Raw genomic sequence first — 26,959 nt, 5'->3', positions numbered from 1 at the left:
ATACAATACGAAAACAATGGAATAAAATGCGAAAATTATTTCAATATTTTCATAAGTTATTTAGGGGTTAGTGTTCGGGACAGCCACCTCCCAATTGCAAGTACCCACTAAATGATTTTATATATTAAGCTTACTGATATTTTAAAGGGGTCATCGGGTGCCCATTTTCCACAAGTTGATATGATTCTTTAGGGTCTTAATGAAAAGTCTATAATATACTTTGGGGTTAAAAATTCTCAATGGTTGTGTGAAAAAAACAAAACAAAAAAAAAAAAAAAAAAAAAAAAAACACCCTTTTTACCTTGTCAAAATGAGCTCTGCAAAATCATCCCATTTTGAGGGATTGTTCCTTTAAATGCAAATGAGCTCTGTTCGCCCCACCCCTCTCTTTTTCTGTGGAGTGACAAGCCTATTTACTTTAGCCAGTTTTTGCACGTTTAGCTCCGAAACTTGCCAACTAGCACGTAATTAGGAAAGGTGATTGCAGAAATTCATTAAAAAACCCTTATACTCACTTGTGCTGTAGGTGAAGCTGGATCACGAATGATTTGCGCGAACATAGACTTATGTAGATCGGGAGGCGCATTCCCTTCACAAAAAAATGTGATTCATTGCATCTTCAGCGGCTCAGATGTCGGGAGTAAATGACGACCACTATATTCATTTTTACATCTAGCAACAGAACACCTCAATCGCAGATATTCTTGTCTAACTTACATCCCTGCCTCGGCATCAAAACAATAGAGGTCGGACTGTTACAGCTATTGTAGGTCGGGTCTGAGGTAAGACGCTCTTGTCATTTGTCACGATTTAGCTCAAAGGGAAATGTATATAAATAATTACAATTGATTATGATTAATTACAATTATTTATATCAGCTGCCAGGAGTAACTGTAGCAGAATCAATTTTCCATCAACTAATCTGTTCGCCCAGCGAACATTCAGTATAATCTTTCTATCAACTCTAAGAAATGATATTTTCTTGGCCACAAGTACTAATACTTAAAGTACTTAAAGTACTATTGCATTAGAGCATGTAGCTCGAATCGGAATCGTAAAGGGACATTAATTTGCAAGGCAGAATCAGAATCAGAACTCATGTAATTTGTGCACAATAGTTTATTAACGTAGGACTAACACATAACTAATCTAAACAAACAAACATGAAATCACTCATACATGGGGGGATGTTCAGTGAGAAGCAGTTAGAGAGAGACAAGGAAATTAAGCTATGAAAAGAGTCAGTTAACCACCTGAGCAGAACCATCAGTGCTGTCTACAGCTTATACTAAACCCCTGTTTTGTTTAGTTAAATGTACGATATTTGTATTGCCTTGGTCGTTGAACAAGTGTCCGAATGCAGTCTCTGGTGAAAGTCTTGATGGTTTGGAGCAGTGGTGGTTTTGGAAGTGCAATCATGTTCTTCCGGGTCTGAAGAGTGATGAATTCCAAAGATGTTCTGACTCAATGGTGACTGGGAGTTTCTTCCCATGTGAAAAGTGAAGAAAAACCAAGAGCTGAGAGGGACCCAGCTGAAGTCCTGTGATCTTTGGGGAATGGACAAGGCTGCAAGGCCTGGCGCACGCTTAGGGAAGTCCTGAAGAGTTCTAGCTCATCTTCTTAGGTCCTCCAAGAACCACTGACTGACTAAGGCGAGTCATGAAGATGAATTCCAGGGTTAAGTGGAACTGTCTGGCTCTTTGTGGTTGAGAGCCACAGCTCTGTATGTTGGGCCTGTCGGGCCCGCCGGGCACGCCTTGTGCCGGCTCAGGCTCCCCATGGGTTCCTCCACACGGGCAGCAATTGGAAGATGTTGCAGACGAGTGAAGAGAGAGGGAGGCAATCAATCGTTTGCCTTTAAGCTCTCTGGAGGCTGTGCCTCCAGGAGGTCCACGAACCAATGGTAACTTTCACCTTTGGAGGGAAAGTTTACGACTCTTTGTCTGTGAGCATGGTATTTTGCATATGTAATTCGATTGGGTGTTGATGCAAAAACTACTAAGGTTTCTTAAAACACTAATATGTTGCATAGGTATCAACATCTAATTTACACCATCTTTTAGATCATCAAAATACGAATTCAAAGAAACCAAACATGACATAGGTGGGTTATACAACTAGTCATCTGTCATAACGCATGCATAAAACAGTAGAAAGACAAATACAAATACAGCAGGCAAAATTAAAATACAATGCAGTAATACTGTACACAATGACCTGGGCTATGTGTGATAGGAAGGTCAAAGAAAGGTTTGTCTGTGAATGAATAGGAAAGAGTCTATTTCTATAGGCACTGTGTCTTTCCTATGGCGAATGTAGCATGGGCAGATGTGCATTCCTCTGGGCAATAAAACCTCTTATCAGATCGTTGTCCTGGCATCTGAGCCCTTTTGGGGTGTTAGTTGCTTTGAGGGGGGGTTGTCTCCAGAGCTCCAGCACATAGCTGGCTTGTTGTGTTTAAAGACTATTTGTTAAATGTAACAATTAATGTATTTCTGATTGGTCCAGACGCTACACAATCAACTATCGTGGGAGCGGCCTCTGCCGGTGTGATGCCAACACGCATTAATGTTCAAACAACATATAAAAGTGAACTTTGCATCCGATGACCCCTTTAAATATTATTGGGTTTTAATAGGTAATGCAAGAAGATCAGTAAACATTTAAGATTTGAAGACTTAAATGCTTTTTAAATGTGTTTTTTGTTTGTGGGACAGCAGTTTGGACCAATTCTGTAGAATGGCCCATATAATTCCCACTTTTCATCAGTTTGCATCAGTTCTCTGTGCATAAAATCAAGTTGCATTATGCTTTCATTTTTCTAATTAAATATCTTGTTTCACATGGAAATGAGTTACAAACAAAATTTCACATTGACTTTGATATGTTATTCTCCATCTCATAACATAGCAACAGCGTTCTTTCCAAATATGCTGTGTTGTTAAATGTGACAGCTGTATATAGTTTTTACTGCTCTGTATCTAGTGAAGCAAAGATGCATATATTAGCACTCATCATTAGCACTATCCCACATTGTGCACACACAAAGCTTACCCTGTGGCCTGGCTTATACCTGTGACTTTCACCACCTGGCTTACTTAGCAGGATTTGGCGTCAGAAACGGGATGCGGAGGTGCCAACGGAGTTGTGTGCGGTGCTGCCCTGCGAACTTATCACTGCACCTGCGGTGAAAAGGGAGACCTGTGGATAAATGAACTTCAGAAGTCACTTGTTCAGTTCCAGGTTTAGGACGAGTTTCTCTTTGGAGTGTCTAAATGTAGCTGGACAAACCCCTAGTGCAGATTTAATTTAGGTCACAAGTCCTTTGAGCTCAGAACTGTAGTTTTCGTTTAAAGACAAGGCTAATCAGACATTTATACATGTTGGTTGGTTGGTTGGTTGGTCTTAGGCACACAAAGTCTTATGCTTGAAGTTTACAAAGTGAAAAGTGCTAATGGAAGAAACGAAAGCAGTTAGATGTGGAATTTTGTTTGTCATGTTTGATTATTTGATCATGTCCTTCATGTGGAAACCACACTAGACCATATTACACCCTGCTAATAATACACCATCCGTGCAGCACAGAGGGAGTGTGTATGTTGGATTGTTCCTCTTCTGGTAGATTATCCATATTCAAACAGAGATTACGGATGATTTGGGATTGTACACAGGTGAAAACTATCCATTTTGGAACACTGTATATGTACATCATACTCCAGCAAAAACTATGAATTTTAAAAGGTGTTTCTATTAGGGATGAGTCATATTAGTTGACTATGAGTATGAGTATATCATATTTATGCAGTTTTTTCTAACATTATTAAAAGATTTATGTAAATTCTCTATATTATAAAGTTCAGATCAGAAAATTTAACACTCATCAGACTGTTAGTTCTTGTATGACAAATATATATAAAATAAAAATATTTATGTAAATATTTAATAAATATTAATATTTTTAATAATAGTATTTAATTTTTATATTATAATTGCATATGTATCTTTTATAATATTGTTAATTCAAAATCTATATTTTCTATAGTAATATGATTTTAAAAGTCCTGATATTAATTTTATATAAGTGTGTGTGCATATATATATATATATACATACGAACGGTTTGGTTCGACACGGTTCAATAGGATTTTGATACAGCAGGGCGAAAACTAAAATGTTTAAAGTGAAGTAAAGTGTTTCTTTTTTTTTTTTTTTTTTTAAATAAGCAGTGGTTTACCGAACAAGTTTTAAATGCATTCAGTTATAATTAACATTTTCTTAGTGATAAAAATCTACCTCATCTTATGCTTTAAACTATAGGGAGCCCTTTTACATTATAAGGTTTAAAATTTAATTACTATTTATTTTTCCACAGAATAATCTACACTTGATGTTTACACTGTACAAGTCTGCGGCGCGTTACGGCTCTGACACGGCCACCGGTGCTGATCGCGGCCACAATAGTCAGTGCTTGTGTTTATGCCAGCACAATTCTGAACCGTCCCAGAAGTGGCTCTCCAAAGTGTTTATACAGCAATCTGTCATGCCACATCAAAGACTGTCAAAACACCATTTATTGTTCCTGGGGGAAAAAAAATGCTGTACGTGTTTGGTACGAATACGTGTACTGTTACACCCCATATATGTTAAAATAAGTATTGAACATGTCACCATTTTTCTCAGTAAATATATTTTCAAAGGTGCTGTTGACTTGACATTTTCCATACAAAAAGTAATCCATACAAAACAAAACAAATAAGTTTATAAATTAAGTTATGTGTTCTAAAACAGAAAGACACAGGGAAAAAGTATTGAACACATGAAGAAAGGGAGGTGCAGAATGGCATGGAAAGCCAAGACACCAGCTGAAATCTATCCTGCCCCTTGTCAGTGGGAATTAATATTAGCTGGTTCAGTCCCAACACCTGCAGTACCAGGATGATGAAGATGAAACAAGGGTGGACATTTCACCAAGACTGTGATCTCAAACACAGCCAAGGAAATTTGTTTCAGAAAAAGAAAACAAAGCTGCTAGAATGGCCCAGCCAATCACCTGACTTGAATTCAATAGAAAATAAGAACCTAATCAGAGTTTATAGAAGATGCCCACAGAACCTTCAAGATTTGAAGACTCTGTAGAAGAATGCTCCAAAATCACACCTGAGCAATGCATGTGACTAGTTTCTCCATACAGGAGGCGTCTTGAAGCTTTCATTAATAACAAAGTCTTTTGTACAAAGTATTTAATAAATTAAAACTGTAGTTGAATACTTTTTCCCCATGTCATTCCATTTTATTAGACATAACTTTGAAATTATTTGTTTTGTTTCATTTGTATATATGGATTGCTTGGGTTGTTATCGAAATCTGGTGAAAATGTCATATCAACAGCACCTTTAGAAATATATTTACCAGGAAAAATGGTAAACATGTTCAATACTTATTTTACCCACTGTATAATAAATTTATATATGAAGAGTTCAGATGCAAAACCAGCTAAATCCATCTGATGTCTTTCTTTAAAAAATGCATTTTTATCAGGCTCAGATGTGTAGGTTTCTATGTGGGCTGAGGCTTGTATTTTGGCGAGTTTGAAGAAAAAGTATTTGATGGACGTATAATATGTGTCAAGAGCATTCACTCTGTATCATTATCTCATTTTTGACCGAGATGGCTTTTAGCTGGTTTTGCATCTGAACTCTTCATATATATACACACAAACATACACGTATAAAAATATGTAGTTTTTCACGACCCTGGTTTTTGTTCACAAATTGCTGATCACACAACTGAATGGCAACGTTACAGTGATTGAACTTTGTTTCTTGCAGCTCAGGCAAGGTGCAGTAAGGCCAATAAAACACACACACACAAAATCGCACTTGCAAACATATACTCCTCTTTTTCAGCAGTTAATCTCAGTAGTGTGATTATACAGTTGTTTCTCGGTTTTTGCCAAACTCCAGCCGTGTGAGCGTCAATTAAGGTGTAACGTAAGGTTTGACCCTTCAGAAATCGATGGCTGCTACTGCTCAGCCCGTCTAATTGGTAGTCAATGTGATGAATCTTGAGGGTGGCCAATCGTATTTGTTTCCTCTGAAATCCAATAGAGTAAATTCACTCTCCCTCTGTTCCTCGTTCATGTCAGCATGATGCATTGCTTCTGGCTTTGCTATAACTTCTAAAGCAGCATCCCCTCTCGCTGTCTCTCTCCTCTTGCCTCTCTTAACCCAAATCCCTCCTTCCCTGTCTCAAAGTGAAAGAGGAAATCGTCTCATTCCCTAAAGCTATGGGGCATATAGAATATGCCAAAAAGATTAAGGCACTGGTTTTTTCTTCCTCCTGTTGTGAGGACCCTACACAATAGCTTTTGCTCTCATTTCTGCTTATTACCAAGTAGATTCAGCCTGCAGTCTTATGTAGGCTACACATTTGTCTTTGAACTGGTGTCATGTTTGTCCTTAGTGGGATGGTTTCTCACATTAATAGGGGCAAAGTTGTTTCAGTAAGGTGTTCCCTTACACTGCCTTTCTTCATATAAGTAATGAGAAGGTTGAGATCGGATAGTCGGCTACGTCCTTCATGGAAGATGCATTATGTCTAAGCTTGTATGTATCCTAATGGCTTTAGCTTATTACTTTTTCTGTACATGGATTATTGTACCAGACCCACTTCTTTGGGAGGTTTTGCACTAGCTCCTGAGTGCTGAGCCATCTTCTCAACCATTGAGTCTTTTATTTGGATTGTCAGAGAGCCGGCCATATGACAAATCCTTCATGGTGAAGAAAGTTAGTGCATGCTATGCTCTTACTTGATCTGTAGTAGTGGAATGGTTAGAAATATCTTTTAAAAGGTTCACTCTATTGTTTGTTGTGATCACATTGTCTTAAAATTTGACAAAGTTACTAATATAAATAATAGTTAGTGTTTGAGTTTTTAATGCCTGTAGCAAATGATTTTCTTACTTTTTTTTTTTTTAAGTTCTTGTGTAAGCAGTTTTTCACTAATGCAGATGAATTCTGTACTCAAATACTGAGTCATTCATTGTGGGAAAGTAGTGCAGGAAACAATGTCATTTCTTTTTAATGAATCAACAAAGCACAGTTTAGCCAGTATAGTTAATTTTCTAAATGAATCTTATGAGCTGAATTTTTTTTTTTTTGTTTTCTTTTGTTTTTGTTTTTGTGAATCAAACACCTATAGCTTACAGTGTGCTGTATTATGTTTTGCTTATGAAACTTGAATCACTGAATCACTGTAGTTTGTGATTGGTACTTATGACAGTGATTACTTAAAGATTAATTTTTGTCCGTATACAAATTAATGAATGAATGTAATGTCTTACCACATGTATAGTTTTAAGTGTTTTTATCTACCGTATAAATTACTGGGTTATTATTAATTGTGGACTTTTATAGGATAGCTGCGAGTTTTCTAGACACGGCACTGCACTTTTGCCCATTGTGTGACTGAAATATGTTTATATTTTGATTAGATAACCACAATGTTCTAGAACAGAAGCAGTTAAACTGTGAAAGTACACAATATCCATATGTATGCAATTTCAATACTGTGGCCTTTGTGTAGATATTTAAAGATGGCCATCTTTAGCTTGATTGTTTATGTAATGGTAAAACTATCGACCTGTTAATCGGTATCGGCCAGTGTGATCCAACCTAGTTATCGGTATCTGTAAAATCCATTCCATTTTGAGGGGGGTCTTCTAGTGGGTAACTTAGTTGACAATGGTTTTTCGAACACAAATAAGTTATATCTCAATAAACACTTATTATTTAAGCGCACACCCAAATGTCTTGATAACCTAATCTAACTGAAGGAAAAACTAAATAAATAGAATTCTTAAAATGTTTTATATAAATTTCTATTTATTTTTAGCAGATTATTATGAAAACATAAACCTCTGGAAGTATGTGGCCTAAAACTTGTGCGTTATACATATGAAAGACAAAACGTAATAATGGAGCACGAGTCAAAGATATAGTCCAGAGCGTGTTATCAGGTGGATATCGGAAGCAGATAATATCAGAATTTATTTTTCCAAATAAACAATTTCAAGTGCTAACACAGATATTTATTATCTTTTAAACCTGTACATTCAATATGCTTTAATTGCGTGTGATCTAGATTATTAGTTTTTGTGAATGCTGGTATTGTGAATAATAAACTGATAAATTATTGTCATTATTTGCAGTCATATCAGCCCAATTGTCTGTTTCTATCAGTAACTTGAAGTAACCTGAAGAAGGGGAAAAAAGAAAAGAAAAGAAAAAGAAAGGACTATGGCCTTATCAGAGACAGTTTTTCCCCCTTTAGAGAAACCTGAAGCATCTTTTGTCCTGCCTCAGCACAAATGGAGCCTGGATAACAAGAGCAATGTACAAACTGACACGGACACTCCATTGTTGTTTGTCTCTTAAGAGGAGCTTTACATAGACATCTCATTGTGTTTCAGACACAGGACTCCAGTGCGGAACTGCACGCCTGCGCTGATGGCATTCCATTAGGCTCTATCATAATAAACCCCATCTAATCACAGCTAATAAAACCCTATGCTTTGACACAGTTCTCTTTTAAACAACGGGTTAAAAAAAGACATGTAAGCGCTTTGCGCAGCTGTCCTGGATCAATCGAGCGTGAGCTGTGGGAGATTAGACAGCCTGTTATATCCTTCTTTATAGCATTGTGGTATTGTGTCTCTGCTGAGGTTGATGGACAGAATAGGATATGGCACTGGCCTCAGGACAGTGGTCGAAGCTGAGAATTTAATCTTTTTGAAGATATGGCAGAAGATGGTTTTTGAGGGGGGGTTTTTTCTAGCCACACTAGGGATGAATGACTGTATATTGCATGACTGGAGAAGTTATACAATGTGAAACACAGCTTACCCACTTTTAAATGTTTATTATTTTTATTTAACTTAGTCTATCTTGTTTCTTGTGTTTCTTTCTTTTTTTTTTTGGATGAACTATTTAAAATTTAAACTAGGGCTATCAAACAATTAATAGCGATTAATTGCATACAAAAATAAATGTGTGTGCACTGTGTGTAGTTATTATGTATATATAAATACACACAAATTAATGTATATATTTAAGAGAAATATGTTATTTATGTACAAAATATATTTATTTATATATAATATAAATTATATTAAAATTATAATAAATACATGTAAATATTTCTTGCATATATACATGAATGTGTTTGTATTTATATATACATAATTACACACACACATATTAGGTGAACTCAAACCTTTATTTTATATGCGATTAATCGCATTAATCGCAGCCCTGCTTTAAACTTGAACTTTAAACTTAAAGAGTACCCAAAAATATCTTTTTTTTTTTTTTTTTTTTTTTTTATGTATGTACTGTATATTTGGATTTTGATAGACATGATCACTGAATCTTTGTATGGAAAGTAGCTGGTTTAGCATTCTCCTGTTTTAAAAGCAAATGCCAGCTGCGTATGAGTTTGTATTGGCAGGATTGTGAGTACATAATGACACATTTTTCATTTTTGGGTAAACTAACCCTTTTAACTTCTGTAATGTGACCCATTTCTGAGTGCAGCAGGAAATACTGTAGAGCGCGACTTGATTTAGCCTTTGATTAGCTTATGAAAGTGGGCTGTGATATAATTATTAGTAATGGTTTTTTAAGACAGTCATCCTTATTACTATTGCCAAAGCTTTGGCTGATGTATTTCCAAGCCTATAGGTCTGTATATTGAACTCGCCATTTGAGCTATTGACATGAATGATGCCTAAAAATTGTGCTGGTTGTTGCTATTGCTTTTTTAAAACTACATTAGAACAGGTGAAAACAAAATAAAGTGTCAAGTAAGTTTGGATTTAATATTGTATAGAAAAGATTGTCTGTGATTTGTAAAACCATTTGACAAAGGAATCCAAAAAAATAATATTTAATATTTTGAAAATAAGAGGGCGAGTGAGTTATAATACAAATAATATGCTCTTGCCTTGCATCAGAAGGACTGTGTATAAAATGCAATATTTGATTTAGTTGATTCGCTCTTTGAAAATTGATTTTGTGCAATTGGCCTTCAGCGTAATCTCATTCGTAATGTCCTCAGAATGAATTCACTCTTATCTTTGCAGGTAATTTCAGGGTCAAGTCTAAATTTTCTGACCGGAGATAACAAGTAACACGACTGAAATTTATTTTTCTGACCTTTGTGGCTCCAGTGTCCTCTGAAATAAAGGTGACATTTCTCTCTCCCGCTCTCTCCTCTTGTTTCTACTCTCTCCTGGTCTTTGAGAGCCCTCGGTAGTTAAAGGGGCTAAAAATAGCCTGGTTCCCTTCGTGTTGTGCAACCTAATTGAGAGGAGAGGGACGGAGGTGCTTCCGAGCATCTGGGCTTGGTATGTAATGGCTGCCCTTGTTTTTATTTGCTAGTGGATGCACACCGCTACCAATTATCCCCTGTAGCATGTCTTACCACTGTAGATATCCTTAAAGAAGCTGACGGAAGTTTTTTCTGCACCCATTCCCAGCGCGCTATGTTGCAAGAGCTTCGGTATAAGCAGTTTTCTTTAGCGTCGAATGTCATTCTGAACAAGTAGAATCACTTTATTTTGGGAAATTCAGAATGTTTGGTTGTCACTATGAGTGTGCAGCTTCACTTATAGATACCAGGTGGATGCATACAAAGTGACTAGGTTCTTCCGGTTTTAAATTTCTTCAAAGCGTCCCTGAGGTTAATGTCCACATGGGGCTTGAAGGCTAGTTAAATCAAAATATCTCTCAATTCTGCACTTTTAACCCTGTAGATTGTCATTTAAAATGAAATCGAAGCTTGGATGACTTTATAAGTGATGGGGTCAAGCTTGCACTGTCTTCTCTCGTCTGAGCCATTAAGGCGCACCGAGGGAAGAGATTGAGCTGACAGCTCATTGATTTCTTTCTGTGCCTGTGTCAAACATGTTTCTGAAATGCTTCTTTGTCTTAGCACCGTCTGAGAGGTATTTGGATATCAGCGACTGATGGAGGGACATGAGAAAAGGATGGAGCTGCTCTGATGCACCTCACGGTTAGCTTTTATCCGTTCACGCGTCTCACGGATAGGAAGACCCCTATACTCCCTGCTGCATCTACTGTTTTGTCCATGTGCAGTATGTGTGCAATTGCTTTTTATATTCTGCTCACTCTTTTTGGTTTGTTTACCACCAGGATTGCCCAGACTCTGTGTAATTAGCTAATCTTGCATGATTGTAGGCTCATTTTGGTGACACCTGCTAAAATGATTGCTTATGGATTGTTAGTAATGATTGTAATTTCTTTTTTGCATTTTCTTTTGATGGGGAAAAAGCATTTTCTGTCACAGCAGTAGTTTAAGCAACAGTCGTGTGAAGCACTGCAAAGTGCTAAGACTAAGTCAATAAATAATTGAATTTTAATAATTGTTAACTTACGTAATAATTATGTAAGATTTTTGTAATTGCATGTAGTATGACTATGTACAAAAGTTTGGAAAAATGCTTTTTATTTTGCAAGAATGCTTTAAATGCAGCAAATATGGCAGAAAAAAAAACATAATGTTAAAAAAGAATGCTATTCTTTTGAACTTTCATAAGATTCTTAAAAAAAAATGGATCAATTTTTCCACAACAGAATTAAACAGGACCTCAATGTTGAAAATAATAAGAAATATTACTGGATCACCAAATTAGCATATTGGGATGATTTCTAAAGGATTATATGATTGTGACACTGAAGACTGGAGTGGCTGCTGAAGCTTCAGTTTTGCCGTATAAAATACATTTTGCAATACATTAAAATATATAGATGTTTTGTGATCCAAAATTAGCTCACAGTATACTGTTTTTACTGTATTTGATCTAATAAATGCAGTCTTGGTAAACACAAGTGCAAAGCGCTTATTGAGACTTTTCAGTGGTAGTTTAAAGGGCTGCACTTGACTAAAGATGCTTTTGGTCGACTAGTAGTCATTTATTTAAGTACTAGTCTACTATTAGTGGCACATTTAATAAACCATATAAATCATAATAATGAGGCTTTAATTGCCTACATAGCCTAATAAGCGTTCAAGTGCACACAAGAAGGCTTGCCACAGCGCACTGGCAGATATAATATTATGAATGTTTCAGGGAAAAACAGCAAGGAGACTGCATAGTTTCTTGATAAACTAGTGCTTTCTTTGTTTTCGGCTGAAGAGATGAAGTTGGCGACACTGACTCGTCATCTTCGCAATAGTGATGTGCCTGTATGCATGTTATATATGCAAATATCTGAGAATATTTGTTTTCTGTTTGGATAGGTTAATTTTAAAGTAGACATTTAATTTTCTGTAGATAGCCTATATTTTATAGTTTCACGCTCAAGTTCACAGGAAGCGCATCCAGTTTGCTTTCATTGTTTTACAAAAGCACAATGTTTCTGGGTGCACACAAATAAACATAGTCTTTACAGATTTGATAGATGTATAATTTTACCTGTATGACCAAAAATGGAGTATTTCCAAATGTTGCCGATTTAAATGAATTACTACTACTACTACTACTAATAACAATAATAATAATGTTTACTTTCCTGTAATTACATTTAATGGATGAATCATGAATTTTCAATTTTTTGGGGTTTTTGCATAATATTAACTTTATGATTTTGTTTACTTTTTTTTTAATTAATTTCATTTTGAGCTTTTTAGTTCTGCACGCTGTCAGAGTCCTAGCTTGTGTTTATTTTCACCCCTTTCACCACACCGTTACCCTAACAGCCTGCGGCCTCTACTGTTCACCCTCATTTTTAGAAGACAAGCCTGCTCCCTAGCCATAATCCCATTTCCCCTGAGGTAAAGATGGTCGGTTGGGCGCATGATTGCATGTCTTTGCTGTCCGGTTTCTCGGGGTCATTGCAGTCCCAGCGAAACAGGAGATTACGTCCACTGATTAGGATGGACATTAGATCAGCAGTGCGGTGGATGCACAGATACAGCTGAATGCAGCCCATGTTGTGCGTGGGGTGGGGAAGGATCTTTTGGCAAGTCAGCCTGTCCTCGAGCTTGGCACAGGCAGCAGAACGGTGGCAGCACACTGTGTGCAGACAGACTGAAGTGTTTACCAGTACAGTTGTATCAAAACTGGTGTGTGTGTGGATGGCGGGTGTGAGAGCGCACAGGATGGAGCTCAGCACACACACCGTCTGGCCTGGCAAGGGCAAATGCAGTCTTCTGATGGAGACTGAGTGCCCTTGAGATTGGAGCCGCCAGCAGGGAAGATTGATTTGTTGCTCTCTGCTGCTTCCACTGTGCCTTCATACATAATAGTGACTTCAAGTGTCCCCTCCATTTCTGCCACCAAAGAAAGTGAAGTCCTTACATCTCAAGTATTTCGCATCTGTCAAGATTTCTTGAGCTCCTTAGACTTCACGCTTGTTTATTCATCAGTATCAACCCATTAAACAGGGCGATTGGCAGCTAAATTGAAATCCGGCTATGGTGATACCTGTTTGTGAGTTATATCTGCTTCGCTCGGCTGTCTAGCTTCCGTATTCCCATATTTTTGTGCATTCTCTGTAATGGCCTCTAATTGATTTGAACTGTGAACTGATCTGCAGATCCTTTTTTTTTTATTTTGCTGTCGGCAGTGAAGTTTCAGGTTGCATGTTGTCCACTCGATGTGCATTCATCTGCCATTTTTATCGGCACATTTTGTCCAGCCCAGATAAACAGGATTAGGGATTTAGGATTACACTTCCCCGACCTTCTCCAGATTGTGCTGTGTCTAGGCCCTTTGGGCATCTAATGCTGTTTGTCAGTTCAGTGTTTGAAGCCCTGAGGAGTTTACCAACCGTTTGTCCCAGTGGCGTCTTTACCCTTTGAACCAAGCAATCTGCTCAATGGAGAAGCTTGTTTTTATGTAGCTCTTGTTTGCTCTCATCCCATCAGTCACTTTATCTTTTGCTCTGTTTATCTGACTGGTCATTTCTCTTTCTTTTTTTCTCAGTCCTGTTTAGTTTAATTCGATCTCTGACAAAGCACTAAAAGAATCTTTTTAACACCTATAAGGGGACATATACATTTGCAACATTAGTAGCATTTGTACAAGCAACTTGTAACATTAAATTTGTTACATGAATTTATAGTATAATGATTTATATTATCTGTGATGATAATATGTTAAATAATAATGTTTTAATAAAAATCTGCTTTAATAAAATATCAATATGTAATGTAATGTAATTATGTATTATTTTTTAATTCCATGAAATAACAATAAACTAATAAACACATATTTTTATTTTATTTTTTTAAATAGATTTATTTATGCATTGAATGTAACATCATCATAAACACATTTACTGAACTAGTATTGGATTTCATTATTTTTTCATAACTCAGAAATGAGTATTTTCTAATTTTGCCTTTTTTTAATAATAATAATAATAATAATAATAATAATAATAATAATTTTACAGAACAAGTCCACTTATTGTTTTAGTCAATACCCGAGTTTCCATCCAAAGTTGTGAATTTAATTTATGCGCAAAAATTGGAATATCACATAAAACATATGAGAATAAGCACTTGAGGTAAGGGAGCGTAAAATTTTTGTTCGAAATGTGGCATTTCCATCACTCGTTTCTGATGCGATTCTTCAAGATGCACATAATAACAGGGTGATGGAAACATAGCTAATGTTTCTTACAACCAAAAAAGCAGTTTTTTTTAATTTGGCATATATTTTTTTCACTCTATCAGACCTCAACTACTCAGGCTGTTTGCACTACTGTACCTTTAAAGTCCCCATGAAATCAAAATGTAAGTTTTTTTTTTTGGCTTTTAGTAAGAATATATTAGCCTTAATGTTATCTTTAAGCTTGTGTGCTTCAAAACAATGAAAAAATCTGCTTTTAGAAGATATAAGCATTCAAAACTTAGTGTCTAACTTCCACCGATATGGAAGAGTGTTTTTGATGACATCACCCTGCACTTCAGCTTCTCATCAAACATTCTGTCCAATCAAATTCTCTCTAGAAACTGGAGCATCCCGCCCATTACACTGTAAATAGACACTAAAGCTGCGGCTTAAATTGGTCACTTGTTCACAGAATTTGTATTTTCTATACTGCAAATGCCACATAGTACACTATATAGGGGATAAGAAACGATTCAGACAGTGTAAATATGTATTCCGTTGGGGCAAATAAAGTCTGGTTTTGCTTTGTGTCATACAAACCGCCTACTCCGGTCCAGAGAGACGCTAAAACGGAGCGGATCATATGCGCAGGTTTGCGCAGACTACTAAACATTTTAATTCTACACAGAATGCTATTTTATATATAGATAATGCAATGTGGATGAGATTGTGGCTGTCATACGCTGTCAAATGTGGCTTTATCGAGCTTAGCGGCTCTGGCTCATGCTGTGCTATAAAAACAAAAAAAGCTATTGGCTATTTAAAAAAGGGGTGGGACTGCTGGATATGTCCTGCCATGTCTTCCAGTTTCATTTGAAATTATGTCAACACAGAATAACGCTGCATGTTTCAAAGCACTTCAGTGGACGTTTGAGACTTCTATATGTAAATGAGGTCTATTATGATTGGCTAACTTTCATTTAGTTGTATGTGTCATGAATTAATCGTTTTAAATGCTACAAATGGATTAAGGCATCACAACACAAAAAAGTAGTGTAAAAATAGTATAAAAAAGCATATGTTACTAATATATTGTGAATAGTTGATATATAAGCTTGGCTACACTTGTGCTCTGAATTGACATCATAACCTTTGCTATTTCAGACCAGCTCTTTTTTAGTTTACCTTATTTATTTATTTATTTATTTTTTATTTATTTTTTTTTTAAAGAAGTGAGAAGAAGTGTCTTTTTATTACATCAAACTCCGATTTCAAAAGAGCTAGGAAAATCAATGATATGGCCCGTTTAAAACTGCCATTAACAAAATTCATTTCTTCTGTGGGAATATTGCATGTTGTGATATCAATATTTAGGCCTAGATCACATGGTTTTTGAGACCTGAGGGGATTACACACAGCTTTCATGTCAGATGGGTTCACATCAAGCCAATAGACCATAAAGACATAAATATGTCCTCTTCTGCTAGTGTGGCATCCCATATTCGTTATTATTAGCTATTTATTGACTATAAATCCGAAAGCAAGAATGTGCTTTGGTGAACACATTGGCAGTAGGAATTATTGGCACTCGCTTTCAGACAGATTTAGATATTTCTCGCTGAACATGGTCTTTGAACTTCAGAGGCTTTTGTTTGCAGCACTTTGCCTTTGAAAAATTAAGACTTCAGCAAATTGTCTCTTCACATCTTCGGTTTTGAGTGTGAGATTAGAACACAACATCCTGCTGACCCCGAAAATAAGCTCTGCATGTATTTATGAGGCAAAAGCAAGAATCCAAAACATATTAAAAATTTAAAACACATTTAGCTCCTTACTGTGCACACTTGGAAAATCAAGTCACTGACCAGTATGAACATAGTCAATTAATTGTGGTCAAGACAGATAACATGGCCACTTTCGGTCATGGTAATTGCCACTAATGTGAAAAGTGGTTTATTATAATTCATTGTTTTGATAGATTGTGTTCATAAAGAAATTTGTTTATTGGGTTTGTAGAGGAAACGAGTCTTTCATGTCAGTTATATTAACACGCATTCTTCGATCTGTGGCCAGACATGTGCAGGTCATGTTCATATTCATAGCTGTGATTTTGACTAGTTGTGTTGTTTTGGCTCCGTTGAGAGACTTGAAAGGCGATACACAGACATAAGCTTCCATAACTATAAGCCTCTCTAACAGAGAAGAAAAAACTTTCAAATAGCACTTTATTTTTCAACAACTCCCCACTTTTTACAGACGCAATCATCCTGAAGTCAACAACATTTTGAATGTTGCTCATCTACTGAGGCTGAGTTCATTTCCAGTGACCTGCAGCTGGTGATTTGTCTCTCTAACAAATTAGACTATTTAGCTTTTTCCCTTGGGTATTTTTTTTTTCTCACTTTTTTCTTTCAGTGCTCTATAAAGACACATCATGAATTAACAGAACAGCACATATTTCTTTTCGGCATCAGCTGAGCTTAATGACAAGTACAACATGTTTTATTCATTCTTTTTATGAAATACACAGATATTTCACTGACAGGCAAAATCAGGCTTTGGACTGCTCTTATTGTAGGTTTAGGCCGAGTTTGTAACAGAGCAGAGGTGGTCAGAGCCAGCATTAGTCTCAGTCTGACTACTTCCATTCATGAGCAGGAACGGACCCCAAAGCAGCCACCGTCATCGTCATGTGCTACGAACAATGTCCGTCATTGTGAACATTAAATAGCACTGTACCGATTTGGGAGGGGTTCTTTTGATTTTTAGGTCTGACTGCGGTTCAAGCTCAGTAGAAACTAGTCCTGTGAGTCGAGCTGTCCAGGGCGAACGGCCAGCTATTGTCCTGCCATCCTGGCACGCAGATGCACACCACTTGCTCCAGGAAGTGTCCTGTGTCTCTGAGCGGCAGTGAATGCGGCCCTGGTGTTCGAAGCTGTTCGAGCATGTCGTCCTTTTTATCGTCCCATTCTTCCAGCAACAAATCTGTACCATCGCTTTGCTTTGACATAAAACAAGAAAGAGGAGACAGTGCAGATAAACATTTGATGGTTCCGTATCTTTTTACCTGTCAGCAGGATTTCTCAAAAACACCTGTGTATATTGATATCCTCTGCTTTTTCCACTCCAGACCTATAACTTTTTTATTTGGTGCCGATCGATTCCGGATATCATGTAGACGACGCTATTCTGATTTGTTTTCCAGTCTCTTGGTTTTATTGCGCTCATAACTGGAAGCACATAAATCTCAAACATTTTAACACTTCGGCAGCAATCGGTGGCATTAAAATGTGTCTAAACTAACTTTATCTTCCATTTTGTATCTGTGTTTTGAAATATAGCAGTTGTCAAGCATTGTCTGGGCTCACGATTCAACCAACACTCAACAGGATTTGAAAGAGCCAGAGCTGACAGTACAGTGGGAGCTTTTGGGAATGAAGGTATGCTGTGCCCTTGAGATAGGGAGTGTTATGGAAGCTATCCTGCCATCAGAAAATGGCTTTTGTGACTCCCAGGCAGGGTGCATTTTTCACACGTCTGTTGGGCTTTGAGACTGTGAAAAAAAGAAACGAAAGAAAGATCTGGGACAGAAGAAACTTGCTGGCGTGGGTGAGATGGTGACGGGTTTCTAAATGTCAAGGTCCTTATTTTTCCATGTCTTGACACTTTTGTTTCAACACCTTTTTTTCATCCCTTGTTCTTGTTTTAACCTATCAGCATTTTGTTTATTTCTTTATTTTAGTTTTGCCTTAGTCGCGAAATACGTTAACAGCAGTTTTGTCATTTTTAGACAGGAAAAAAGACAATGTACCTGTGACTACGTATCACATTCATTTAACAGTCTTTATCTACAGCATGACCTTTAGTGTAATTAAATAGAAAGTTCACTCAAGAATCAATACTATCATCATTTACTCACCCTCATGTCTTTTTAAAACCTGTGTGACATTCATTCTTCCGTGGAATATAAAAGAACTTTTGAGAAAGATTTTAAAAAAGTGTTTTTGTCCTTACAATGAAAAAACAATGAGTTGGTTGGACCTCATTGTTCTTCAAAGATGCACTTTTGGAATGACATGAGGCTGAGTAAGGCATGAGTAAATGATGACAATTACATTTTTTTGGTGAGCTGTCCCTTTTAATATTCTGAATAGAATATTGGTAATTATTAATTTAGTTTCATTCTCACACAGTGGAAATTTGTATTACCTCATAAAACTCCCCATTTTTCTCCATTAAAACAATACTGTATGATACAATGCCATTTCATGTCCATAGAATTTTGTTCTGGGTGTGGGCTCTCTTGCCTCATGTCATCTGAGTCATACTGTTCAGAGCATGCAGTACACAATGAGCTGCTTCAGCCGTCTTTAGTCAGGACTTCTGCATATTAAAGAACCAGGCTCTGAATAGGAAAGCTTTTTGACTGTAATCCGACCTCTGACGACACGCTGATGGCTGTTCACGTTCCTCTTCTGGCCACAATGAGAGGCCAGTGACAGGTATTGTGGCCTGAGAGTAATCCTGGTGTAAAGGAAAGGAGATGTGGAGCTACTGGGTGCAAAAACATAATTCTTGAGTGTCCCTTGTGGAATGCAGCCTAGATTTGCCTTTTTTCTTTATAAAACCTAATGCCTCTCCACCCTACAGCTGAAACGCTTCATGTACTTCTCTTAACACCATCGGCCCCTAAAATTCCTGATGGGGATTTTGGATCACATAAGCAGACAGGAGAGTCAACAGCTGTGTTTCAGAATTGTGAATTTGACAGGATTTTCACATGTTGTTCTCCTAGCAACCTTTTGAAGTGATAAAATGGCCTTCTCTAAGGCTCTATTATTTCTCTGTCAAGGTTTTCTTTTCTTCTTCTTCGTCTTGTTGAAGGCATATTCTTGTGTCTTTTCCCTTTTTTGTGGTATTCATGCATTTTTATCCCCCGAACCCCTGCAAGGCTTTGATTCTTTGTTCTACTCTCCCTTTTCACATAACCCATACACGAAGTGAGTCCTTTGAAAATTGACCTGTATTGCTTCTCAGACACGTCGTGTCTTGTTGCATCGCTTCAGCCTTTCCTCAGACGCCCATTGTGTGCTTCTCCCTCTAGTTAAACAACATGTAGGCCAATGGTGACATGCATGCATGTATAAACTCTGCATCTTTTGAGAAGACGTCATTGAAAGTGAACAAAACCTAAAACCACTGTGCCCTTGAACATAGTAGATGTCTGTAAAAGTCTCTGTCATATTGTTTGTTTAGGTGTCTACTCAATGGCCTTAATAGGCTTTAAATTGACTTTCATGTTTACTTACTTTTCAAACTTTCTGTTGTCCTTTTGTCTGAAATGGGTTTTTCAGAGTTCGGAATGTCTTTGAAAGTTGAATAAGGAATATTTGAAAGGTTTAGGTAACATCTGAAGTTGCACTTTCATGGTCCCTCTTGCAAGATCCTTTCACACATCCCAGTCGTTTCATGACTGTCGTCACCTTTAGCCTTCAGTACAACTTCCTGCAATCACCATTAGTTCTATCCTCATTCTGCAGAGGTCTTTACTTGGTTGGTGCTAATCTGAATGCTACTCGACTCATTCACCTGTGCCACACTTTGCACTAAACCCTTCATTTAAGATGAAAAGATTAAATGACTTTTGCCCTTTGAAGTGCATGAAGGATAGTTAGGATCACTTTTTAAAGCCCTTACTAATCAATACAAGCCGCCTCCATTATCCCGTAATCCTGGCATTGCCTTTGTAAATTCCTCTCTAGACGCTCTTGGTATTCAGTGAAAAGAAACCCAGGTTGTAGGGCTCCCACGGCATCATGTGGGTTTTGCAGCCAACTTTCAGAGAGGGGTAATACAAGAGTTTCTCATCTGGCATAGTCAAAATTCATTGTTAAATTATAGTATTGTTCAGTCCACAAGTAACAGAATTGATTGCTAAAATAGTGCAGAATAGAGATATTTTTGGAATTAATTGCATTGCTTTATTTTCTTTTTTAGGTAAACTCAAGGAGGCTAGAATGCTCTGGGCATGATCTGTCTAGAGCATCAAGTGCCAAAAAACAAGAAGCCACCTTCAACAAGTTCAAAACCCAGAATCTTTTCTGCACGGGATCAGGAGATAAGGACTCAGAGAGGGTAGAGAAAAGGCATAGAGGTGTTGGGCAGGGGGCCGCTGGTGCATGTGGGGGCAGTGCACATCCCTTGCTGGAGAGTGGAAGCCCACCTCGCCCATGCCGTCCCCTGCCCAACCCAGTCTCACCACCCTCTGCAATGGTGACATGAGCGCATACATTACGGAGAAGCCCGATTTCAACCCATCTATTTTGTCTCTTAGGCAAAACCATACAATAGACTTGTAAATAGAGGACTGTGTCTATCCTGATTGGTGTGGTCGCAAGGTGATGATGCTGATGTGTGGACGTGTGAGGCGGCTCTTCCGTCAGCTCACGCTGCAGACCAGCCTGCTGCTGCTCTTCCTTTTCTGCATGGTCAGTGTCATCATCTCAGCCTATTTTTTGTATGGCGTTAAACGGGAGCTCGAACCCGCAGGAGTTGGAGGTGTGGTGGTCCCGGAAGAAGGAACTGCAGATTGGGAAGATCCTCGGGCGACTCCTTCCCCTCCGTCAGCAAGGGTTCTACCTGCCAGAACCGCCAAGCCAGCGGACATGTCTCGAACTGACCCTGTGGTACTGGTGTTCGTGGAGAGCTTGTATTCCCAATTGGGCCAGGACATCGTGGCCATCTTGGAATCTGGGAGATTTCGGTACCAGACCGAGATCGCACCTGGGAAGGGCGATATGCCCACACTCACAGATAAGAACCGGGGTCGATTTACGCTTGTTATCTACGAGAACATCCTCAAGTATGTCAACCTTGATGCTTGGAACAGGGAGTTGCTGGACAAGTACTGCGTGGAGTATGGCGTTGGCATCATCGGCTTTTTCAAGGTGAGCCATTTGTGTTGTACAGCTTGACCTTTTTTAGCAAATAGTGTCACTAATGGGTGTTAATGTCTCTCTTAATTCCAGTGGGTCAGTCACCTTGCACTAAACGATCTCACTACTGACATTTTACAGTCTGATTCAAATGTTAGCTTGCAGAATTATAGCCAGCAGAGGGAGGTTGGGGCATTATGTTAAACACTGAAGTAATAGCACATTGCTGAACATCAATGTCCTTGTTGATTGGCTCTTGTTCTATAAGGGAGCTGCTCTTCAAAACTAGTCAGAGGAAATAATCGGCTCTAGAGTCTGCACATTTGACTATTACTCATTGCTGTCTGTCATTGCCAGCTTGTAAACCTCTTCTCCCTGTTCTAATGTATTGTTTGCCTACGGCCAGGCCTGCTTTTATTACCCTCACAAGCTTGAGTGCAGCACACTAATTGTAAGTGGAGGTTAACCCAGTTGATGAGACTGTTAGAGTCTCGCTCGCCTGCAGCAGAAGGGCGAGGACATCAACACGTCTTAAAAGGAACCGCATGAAATTTGCGCTCGTTAATTTTTATTGACTCAGGCTGCTCTGATTCTCCTCAAAGCTGTTTTACCCCTAGGCTCTTCTGTTTACACACTAACAGGAGCAGTTCAATCCCTGATTGGCTGGAAATGCTGTTTTCGTGTCCAGGCAGTTAACATCCTTGCCTTGCTGGATTTCATTGATTTAGAGCCTTGAGCGTGTCTGATAACAGACCCTGAAGGTACACGGTTCAGCAGACCAAACCTTTTTGTCCCCTTGAGTGAAGAAGCGCTGCCTCCAGTTTACTCCAGGAATGGAACATGCATAATTACCTTCACATCAAGCCTTGACTTGCACCTGTCAATGCCAAATGCGTTTATCTCCCAAGAGCTGGAGTATGTCTGAACACACATAAAGCATCACAGTGGACACCAGCAGTTCATTTAGCTATGCTGGCATGCATCAACGGGTTCAAGCTCTTGTTTGCCCTTTTATTAGTTTTCTAACCTAATCTATGGAGTCCATAGAGCCACACTATAATTGGAATAAACCTTTGTTTTCCTAACCAGCACTTGAGTTGGTATAATCTCTAAGGCCACTAACCAAACTCACCAGCTTTATAAAACAGTGAGTTGCCTACCAATACCGACTGGTAGGGATGTAACGATATCAAAATTTCATGATACGATAATATCTCAATGTCCATAATAAGATATTTATTGCAATATTTATAAAAAAAAAAAAAAAAAAAAAAAAAAAGACAAATGAGGACTTGGAAAAAACAAAAAACTGGTATTTTAGAAGCCAAACAAATTTGAACATAAGAACAATAATAATAATAATAATAATAAAAACAATTTTATATTATTGTTTAGAGATGCACCAATTGCAATTTTTTTGTCCAATTCCGATTTCATTTTTTATTTTATTTTTTGACCCTCCGATACTAATTTTTGCCGATTACGATTTTTGATGCTTTCTAAGAAGTATAATTGACAGCATATACAAACAAACAATTTTTTTTCCCCAATGCCAAAAGAATTGCATACAAAATTCTCTATAAATGCATTTACACTGCAAAATTTCAAATGCATAAACAATTTTATATTAAATTAATGTTTTAAATATTTTTTTTTAACATACAAATAAGAAATGTTGTAAAAAAATAAATAAATAAATATGAAACCAAACTACCAGTAGGTGGCAGCAAAAGACTGTTTAATTAGTCATTTAGTCTTTATGAATGAATTTATTTTATTTTAGACAGCTTTTGTTTTGACGGAACCTGCAGTAGATCTTTTATTTTGATGGAAAACTCCAGCTTCAGTGAAAACAGGGTTATAAAGACACGTCTCACTACAAATATAGTGAAATGCTGTAATCATCTGCCGTGAAAATAAAGTCTAACTGGTAGCCGTTGCGTTCTAAAGGCATGCTAAACTCACAAGACATGCAGTCATCAAGTTTACTGCATTCACTGTGAATGGAGCCGTTTTGAGGTGCGGAAAACACCGGCTCATGATCTGATCATCTGAACTACGTGCACTTCACTTTGAAATGTGCAGCAAAAACAAACTTGATGAAGGGATTAAGCCATATTGTGCTTTCGGTTTTAGTTTGTTTGACAGATACTGTGCCAAAACACAATGGCCCAAAACTCAACTTTAAAGATCTTTTATATTAGAATAAAAAGTTTACATATATTTTAAAAATCTACACTTTTTGTTCGGAAAACCTATCGTTTCATATAGTCATGTGACCACAATAGTAGACACAGTTTTGCTACCACGATACCACGATATTGATAATATTGTTACATCCCTACTAGCATTTTAAAGGAATCATAACCACCTTCTCTTTACCTAATATAAAGCCAGCATCACATCACGTCATATGCTCAGTAGACAAAAAAGAATAATTGAACTTTTGATAGAAAAGTATGCTTATTTAATTTAATGCTAAAGATTATTAAGAAAAGTAGCTGACCATTTACCCAAAGAGGTTTTTTTTTTTTTTTTTTTTTTTTACTTTTTTGGAGTTAAAAAAAGTAGAAAGCCAAGGGATTTTGAAGTATGCTTATTTCATTTAATGCTAAAGATTGTAAAGAAAGTAGATGACTGTTTACCCAAAGTTTTTTTTTAAAAACTGTACGTTTCTTTTTTTACTTTTTTTTGAGAAGAGTTTTGTTACCTCAGCAACATGCTAACATCAAACTGCTAAAATTAATTTCTCCTGTGTGCTTCATAGGGTTACTACCTGTGAAGAGTCACTTATAATATTTTAAAGTGACTCCTTTAGAAAGTAGTTGCCTATGTTGGCATTATAGCCAACAAGCTGGATTAAATGTTTTTAAAAGCTTTTTTTGGACTTGGACTAATTATCTATCATGGTCCATGAATTGTTCAGTGTCAAAGCAAGTTAAATGCCGATAAGCTTCAAAGGAGCCTTTGGCTTGCAAGTGTTGCTGGAACAATGGAGACAGGAAGATGGGATTAGGGACAGAGGGAGAGGCTCAGGGAAGTTATTGATTAAGACCACTGGTATGTGAAAATCTCCCGACCGTATTCTCCAAGTGCTGAATGACATCACCACCTACTCTTGACGTTTCAGCTTGTTTCAATGTGTTGCCATTAAAAGAAAGATGAAAATGTGCATGATTCATCAGATATTGCCCATGGACATCGCATCTCTCCAGAGGGTCCCATTGCTACCTCTGGTGGCAGAAAAATGGCTGTGTTAGGAGATGAGCAGGGTAAAGGCCTCTCTCCAAATTGTAAGGCTCATTGTGTTTGTTCCACTCAGTGTGCAGTTTATCACCAATTGATCCAGCTTCACAGGGTCAGCTGGGCTAAGAGGAGAGTGGACTGCATGCAGATGAGTATGGATGGTGTTTAAACAAATTTGGGCATCCATAGTACCACAAGGCATCTAATTTAGGAGAGCACTAGTTTACTTCAGGTTACAGAGTAAAGGAAGCAATAAATTACTGCTACATGAAAGGGGCCATATAAAAATGTCCTTTGCAGTACACCCAGACGATAAGATAAATTTGTATCACCGATTTGTCAACAAAGTGGTGGTCTAGCAACCAAATTGAGGCTGTGCTATGCTAGCATCTAAGAACACGTTGTTTCCATATAGGCTTCCATTGCACTTTTCCATACAGAAAATTGGAAGTCCTGAAACTCAAAGTCTAAGCTGTTAAAATAGGTTTTTCAAGAAAATGATATCATAGGTTCAGTAGGTATGGATAATGGTCATGTAAAACCAAATTATGACTGTGACTAACAGTATGAATGGGAAAAAAATAAAATACTAAAAACCTGTCTGAAAATTGCTCCTTTAATGTGGATTTTTATCTTGCTCTGTTTTACCAATCATTTCTCTTCTGCTCTTTTCATGAAAGGCTAATGAGAACAGTTTGCAGAGCGCCCAGCTCAAGGGCTTTCCTCTCTTCCTGCACTCCAATTTGGGTTTAAGGGACTGTAGCGTCAATCCCAAGTCTCCACTGCTGCTCATCACAAAGGCCCGGGAGGTGGAGCATGGTCCCTTACCTGGAGACGACTGGACGGTCTTTCAGTCTAACCATACCACCTACGAGCCTGTGCTGTTAGCACGTGGACGGAGTACGGAGACCAGCGGAGCCCCTGGACCCCTTCATGCAGCTGTGGTTCAGGATTTGGGTCTTCATGATGGCATCCAGCGGGTACTCTTTGGCAACAACCTGAACTTTTGGCTGCACAAACTGGTGCTGGTGGATGCAGTGAGTTTCTTGACTGGCAAACGTCTCTCATTGGCTCTTGAGCGCTACATACTGGTCGATATCGATGATATCTTTGTTGGGAAGGAGGGCACAAGGATGAAGGTGTCTGATGTTAAGGTGAGCGCTGTTTTGTTTGAAAATTGTTTGTGCAGTTTTTCTTTTTTCTGCTTATCATTCTTGTGATTCAGACTTGCGCAGGGCTCAAAAGTAAGACTGGACCAGAACCAATGTTCTCTCTAAGCTGTGTGTGTGTGTGGCCATAGAGAAGAAATAATAAGCCACACACAGGGCAGATGCAAAAATAAGTTGGGAATGCCATTTGATTAAATTCTTATAAATGCAAATAATTGCAGTGCTTGGGGCAAACCGCTATAGAGTTGGTGTCACTTAGAACCGGTGAGTACGGTTTACAGGGTTCATAAGAGGAGCATTGTCTTTCTGTGCTCCAAATAAGTCGCTGGAGGATTTAAATACTTTAATGGTTGCAGACCAAATAGTTCAACATGAGAAGCAACGCAAACACAGTGACGTGAAATAAAACATCATCATGTTTTAAAGAAGAGTGGCTTGATTAAATGCTGGAAATAACAGATTATGGACATAGAAAGGTAACAAAACTCTGAGATATTTACAGTTGCAAACAGGTGTAGTAGTGTGCAAACTTCACTACATGGGTATGTTTAGATAACTATAAAAGAATTCACGTTCACCTTTTCTTTTAATGTTTAGCTTACAGATCTCAGTTTAAATGCTTCAGTTTTTCTATTCTATTCTATTCTATTCTATTCTATTCTATTCTATTCTATTCTATTCCAGTTTAAATGCTTAAATTTGTTTATATTGTATTATATTATATTACCTCAAAAAAAATTCATGAGCAATAAATAAATATGTAATTTAGATTTTTGCTAAAGATCCAAAACCTAATAAAAGTAAGTGGTTTTATGGTTCTTGACCATGCAAAAGCACATTATAGTTGCCCCATCTCACTGTAACTGTTTAAGTTATATATTATTAAACATATTATAAAAAAAATTAAATAAATAGTATTATAAAAATGTTATTATATTATATAATATAATATTATATTATATTATATT

The 26,959-nt window shown here is 37.5% G+C and overlaps 1 protein-coding gene across 2 annotated transcripts in view; it reads left to right on the top strand.

Moving 5' to 3' along the window:
- Positions 1 to 26,959, top strand: part of ndst1b (N-deacetylase/N-sulfotransferase (heparan glucosaminyl) 1b) — a 106,876-nt gene that overhangs the window by 51,237 nt on the left and 28,680 nt on the right. For both annotated transcript variants that reach the window (XM_051092710.1, XM_051092711.1), the window contains exons 3-4: positions 20,639 to 21,588; positions 25,503 to 25,976. In XM_051092710.1, the coding sequence (XP_050948667.1) occupies positions 21,043 to 21,588; positions 25,503 to 25,976 (1,020 nt within the window). In that variant the 5' untranslated portion in view covers positions 20,639 to 21,042. The remainder of the gene's footprint in view (positions 1 to 20,638; positions 21,589 to 25,502; positions 25,977 to 26,959) is intronic.

Source organism: Labeo rohita, chromosome 21 (assembly GCF_022985175.1).
Source record: "Labeo rohita strain BAU-BD-2019 chromosome 21, IGBB_LRoh.1.0, whole genome shotgun sequence".
In the NCBI taxonomy this organism is placed as follows: Eukaryota; Metazoa; Chordata; class Actinopteri; order Cypriniformes; family Cyprinidae; genus Labeo; species Labeo rohita.
The sequence above is the reverse complement of the archived record's forward strand: the minus strand, read 5'-3'. Positions and strand labels throughout refer to the sequence as shown.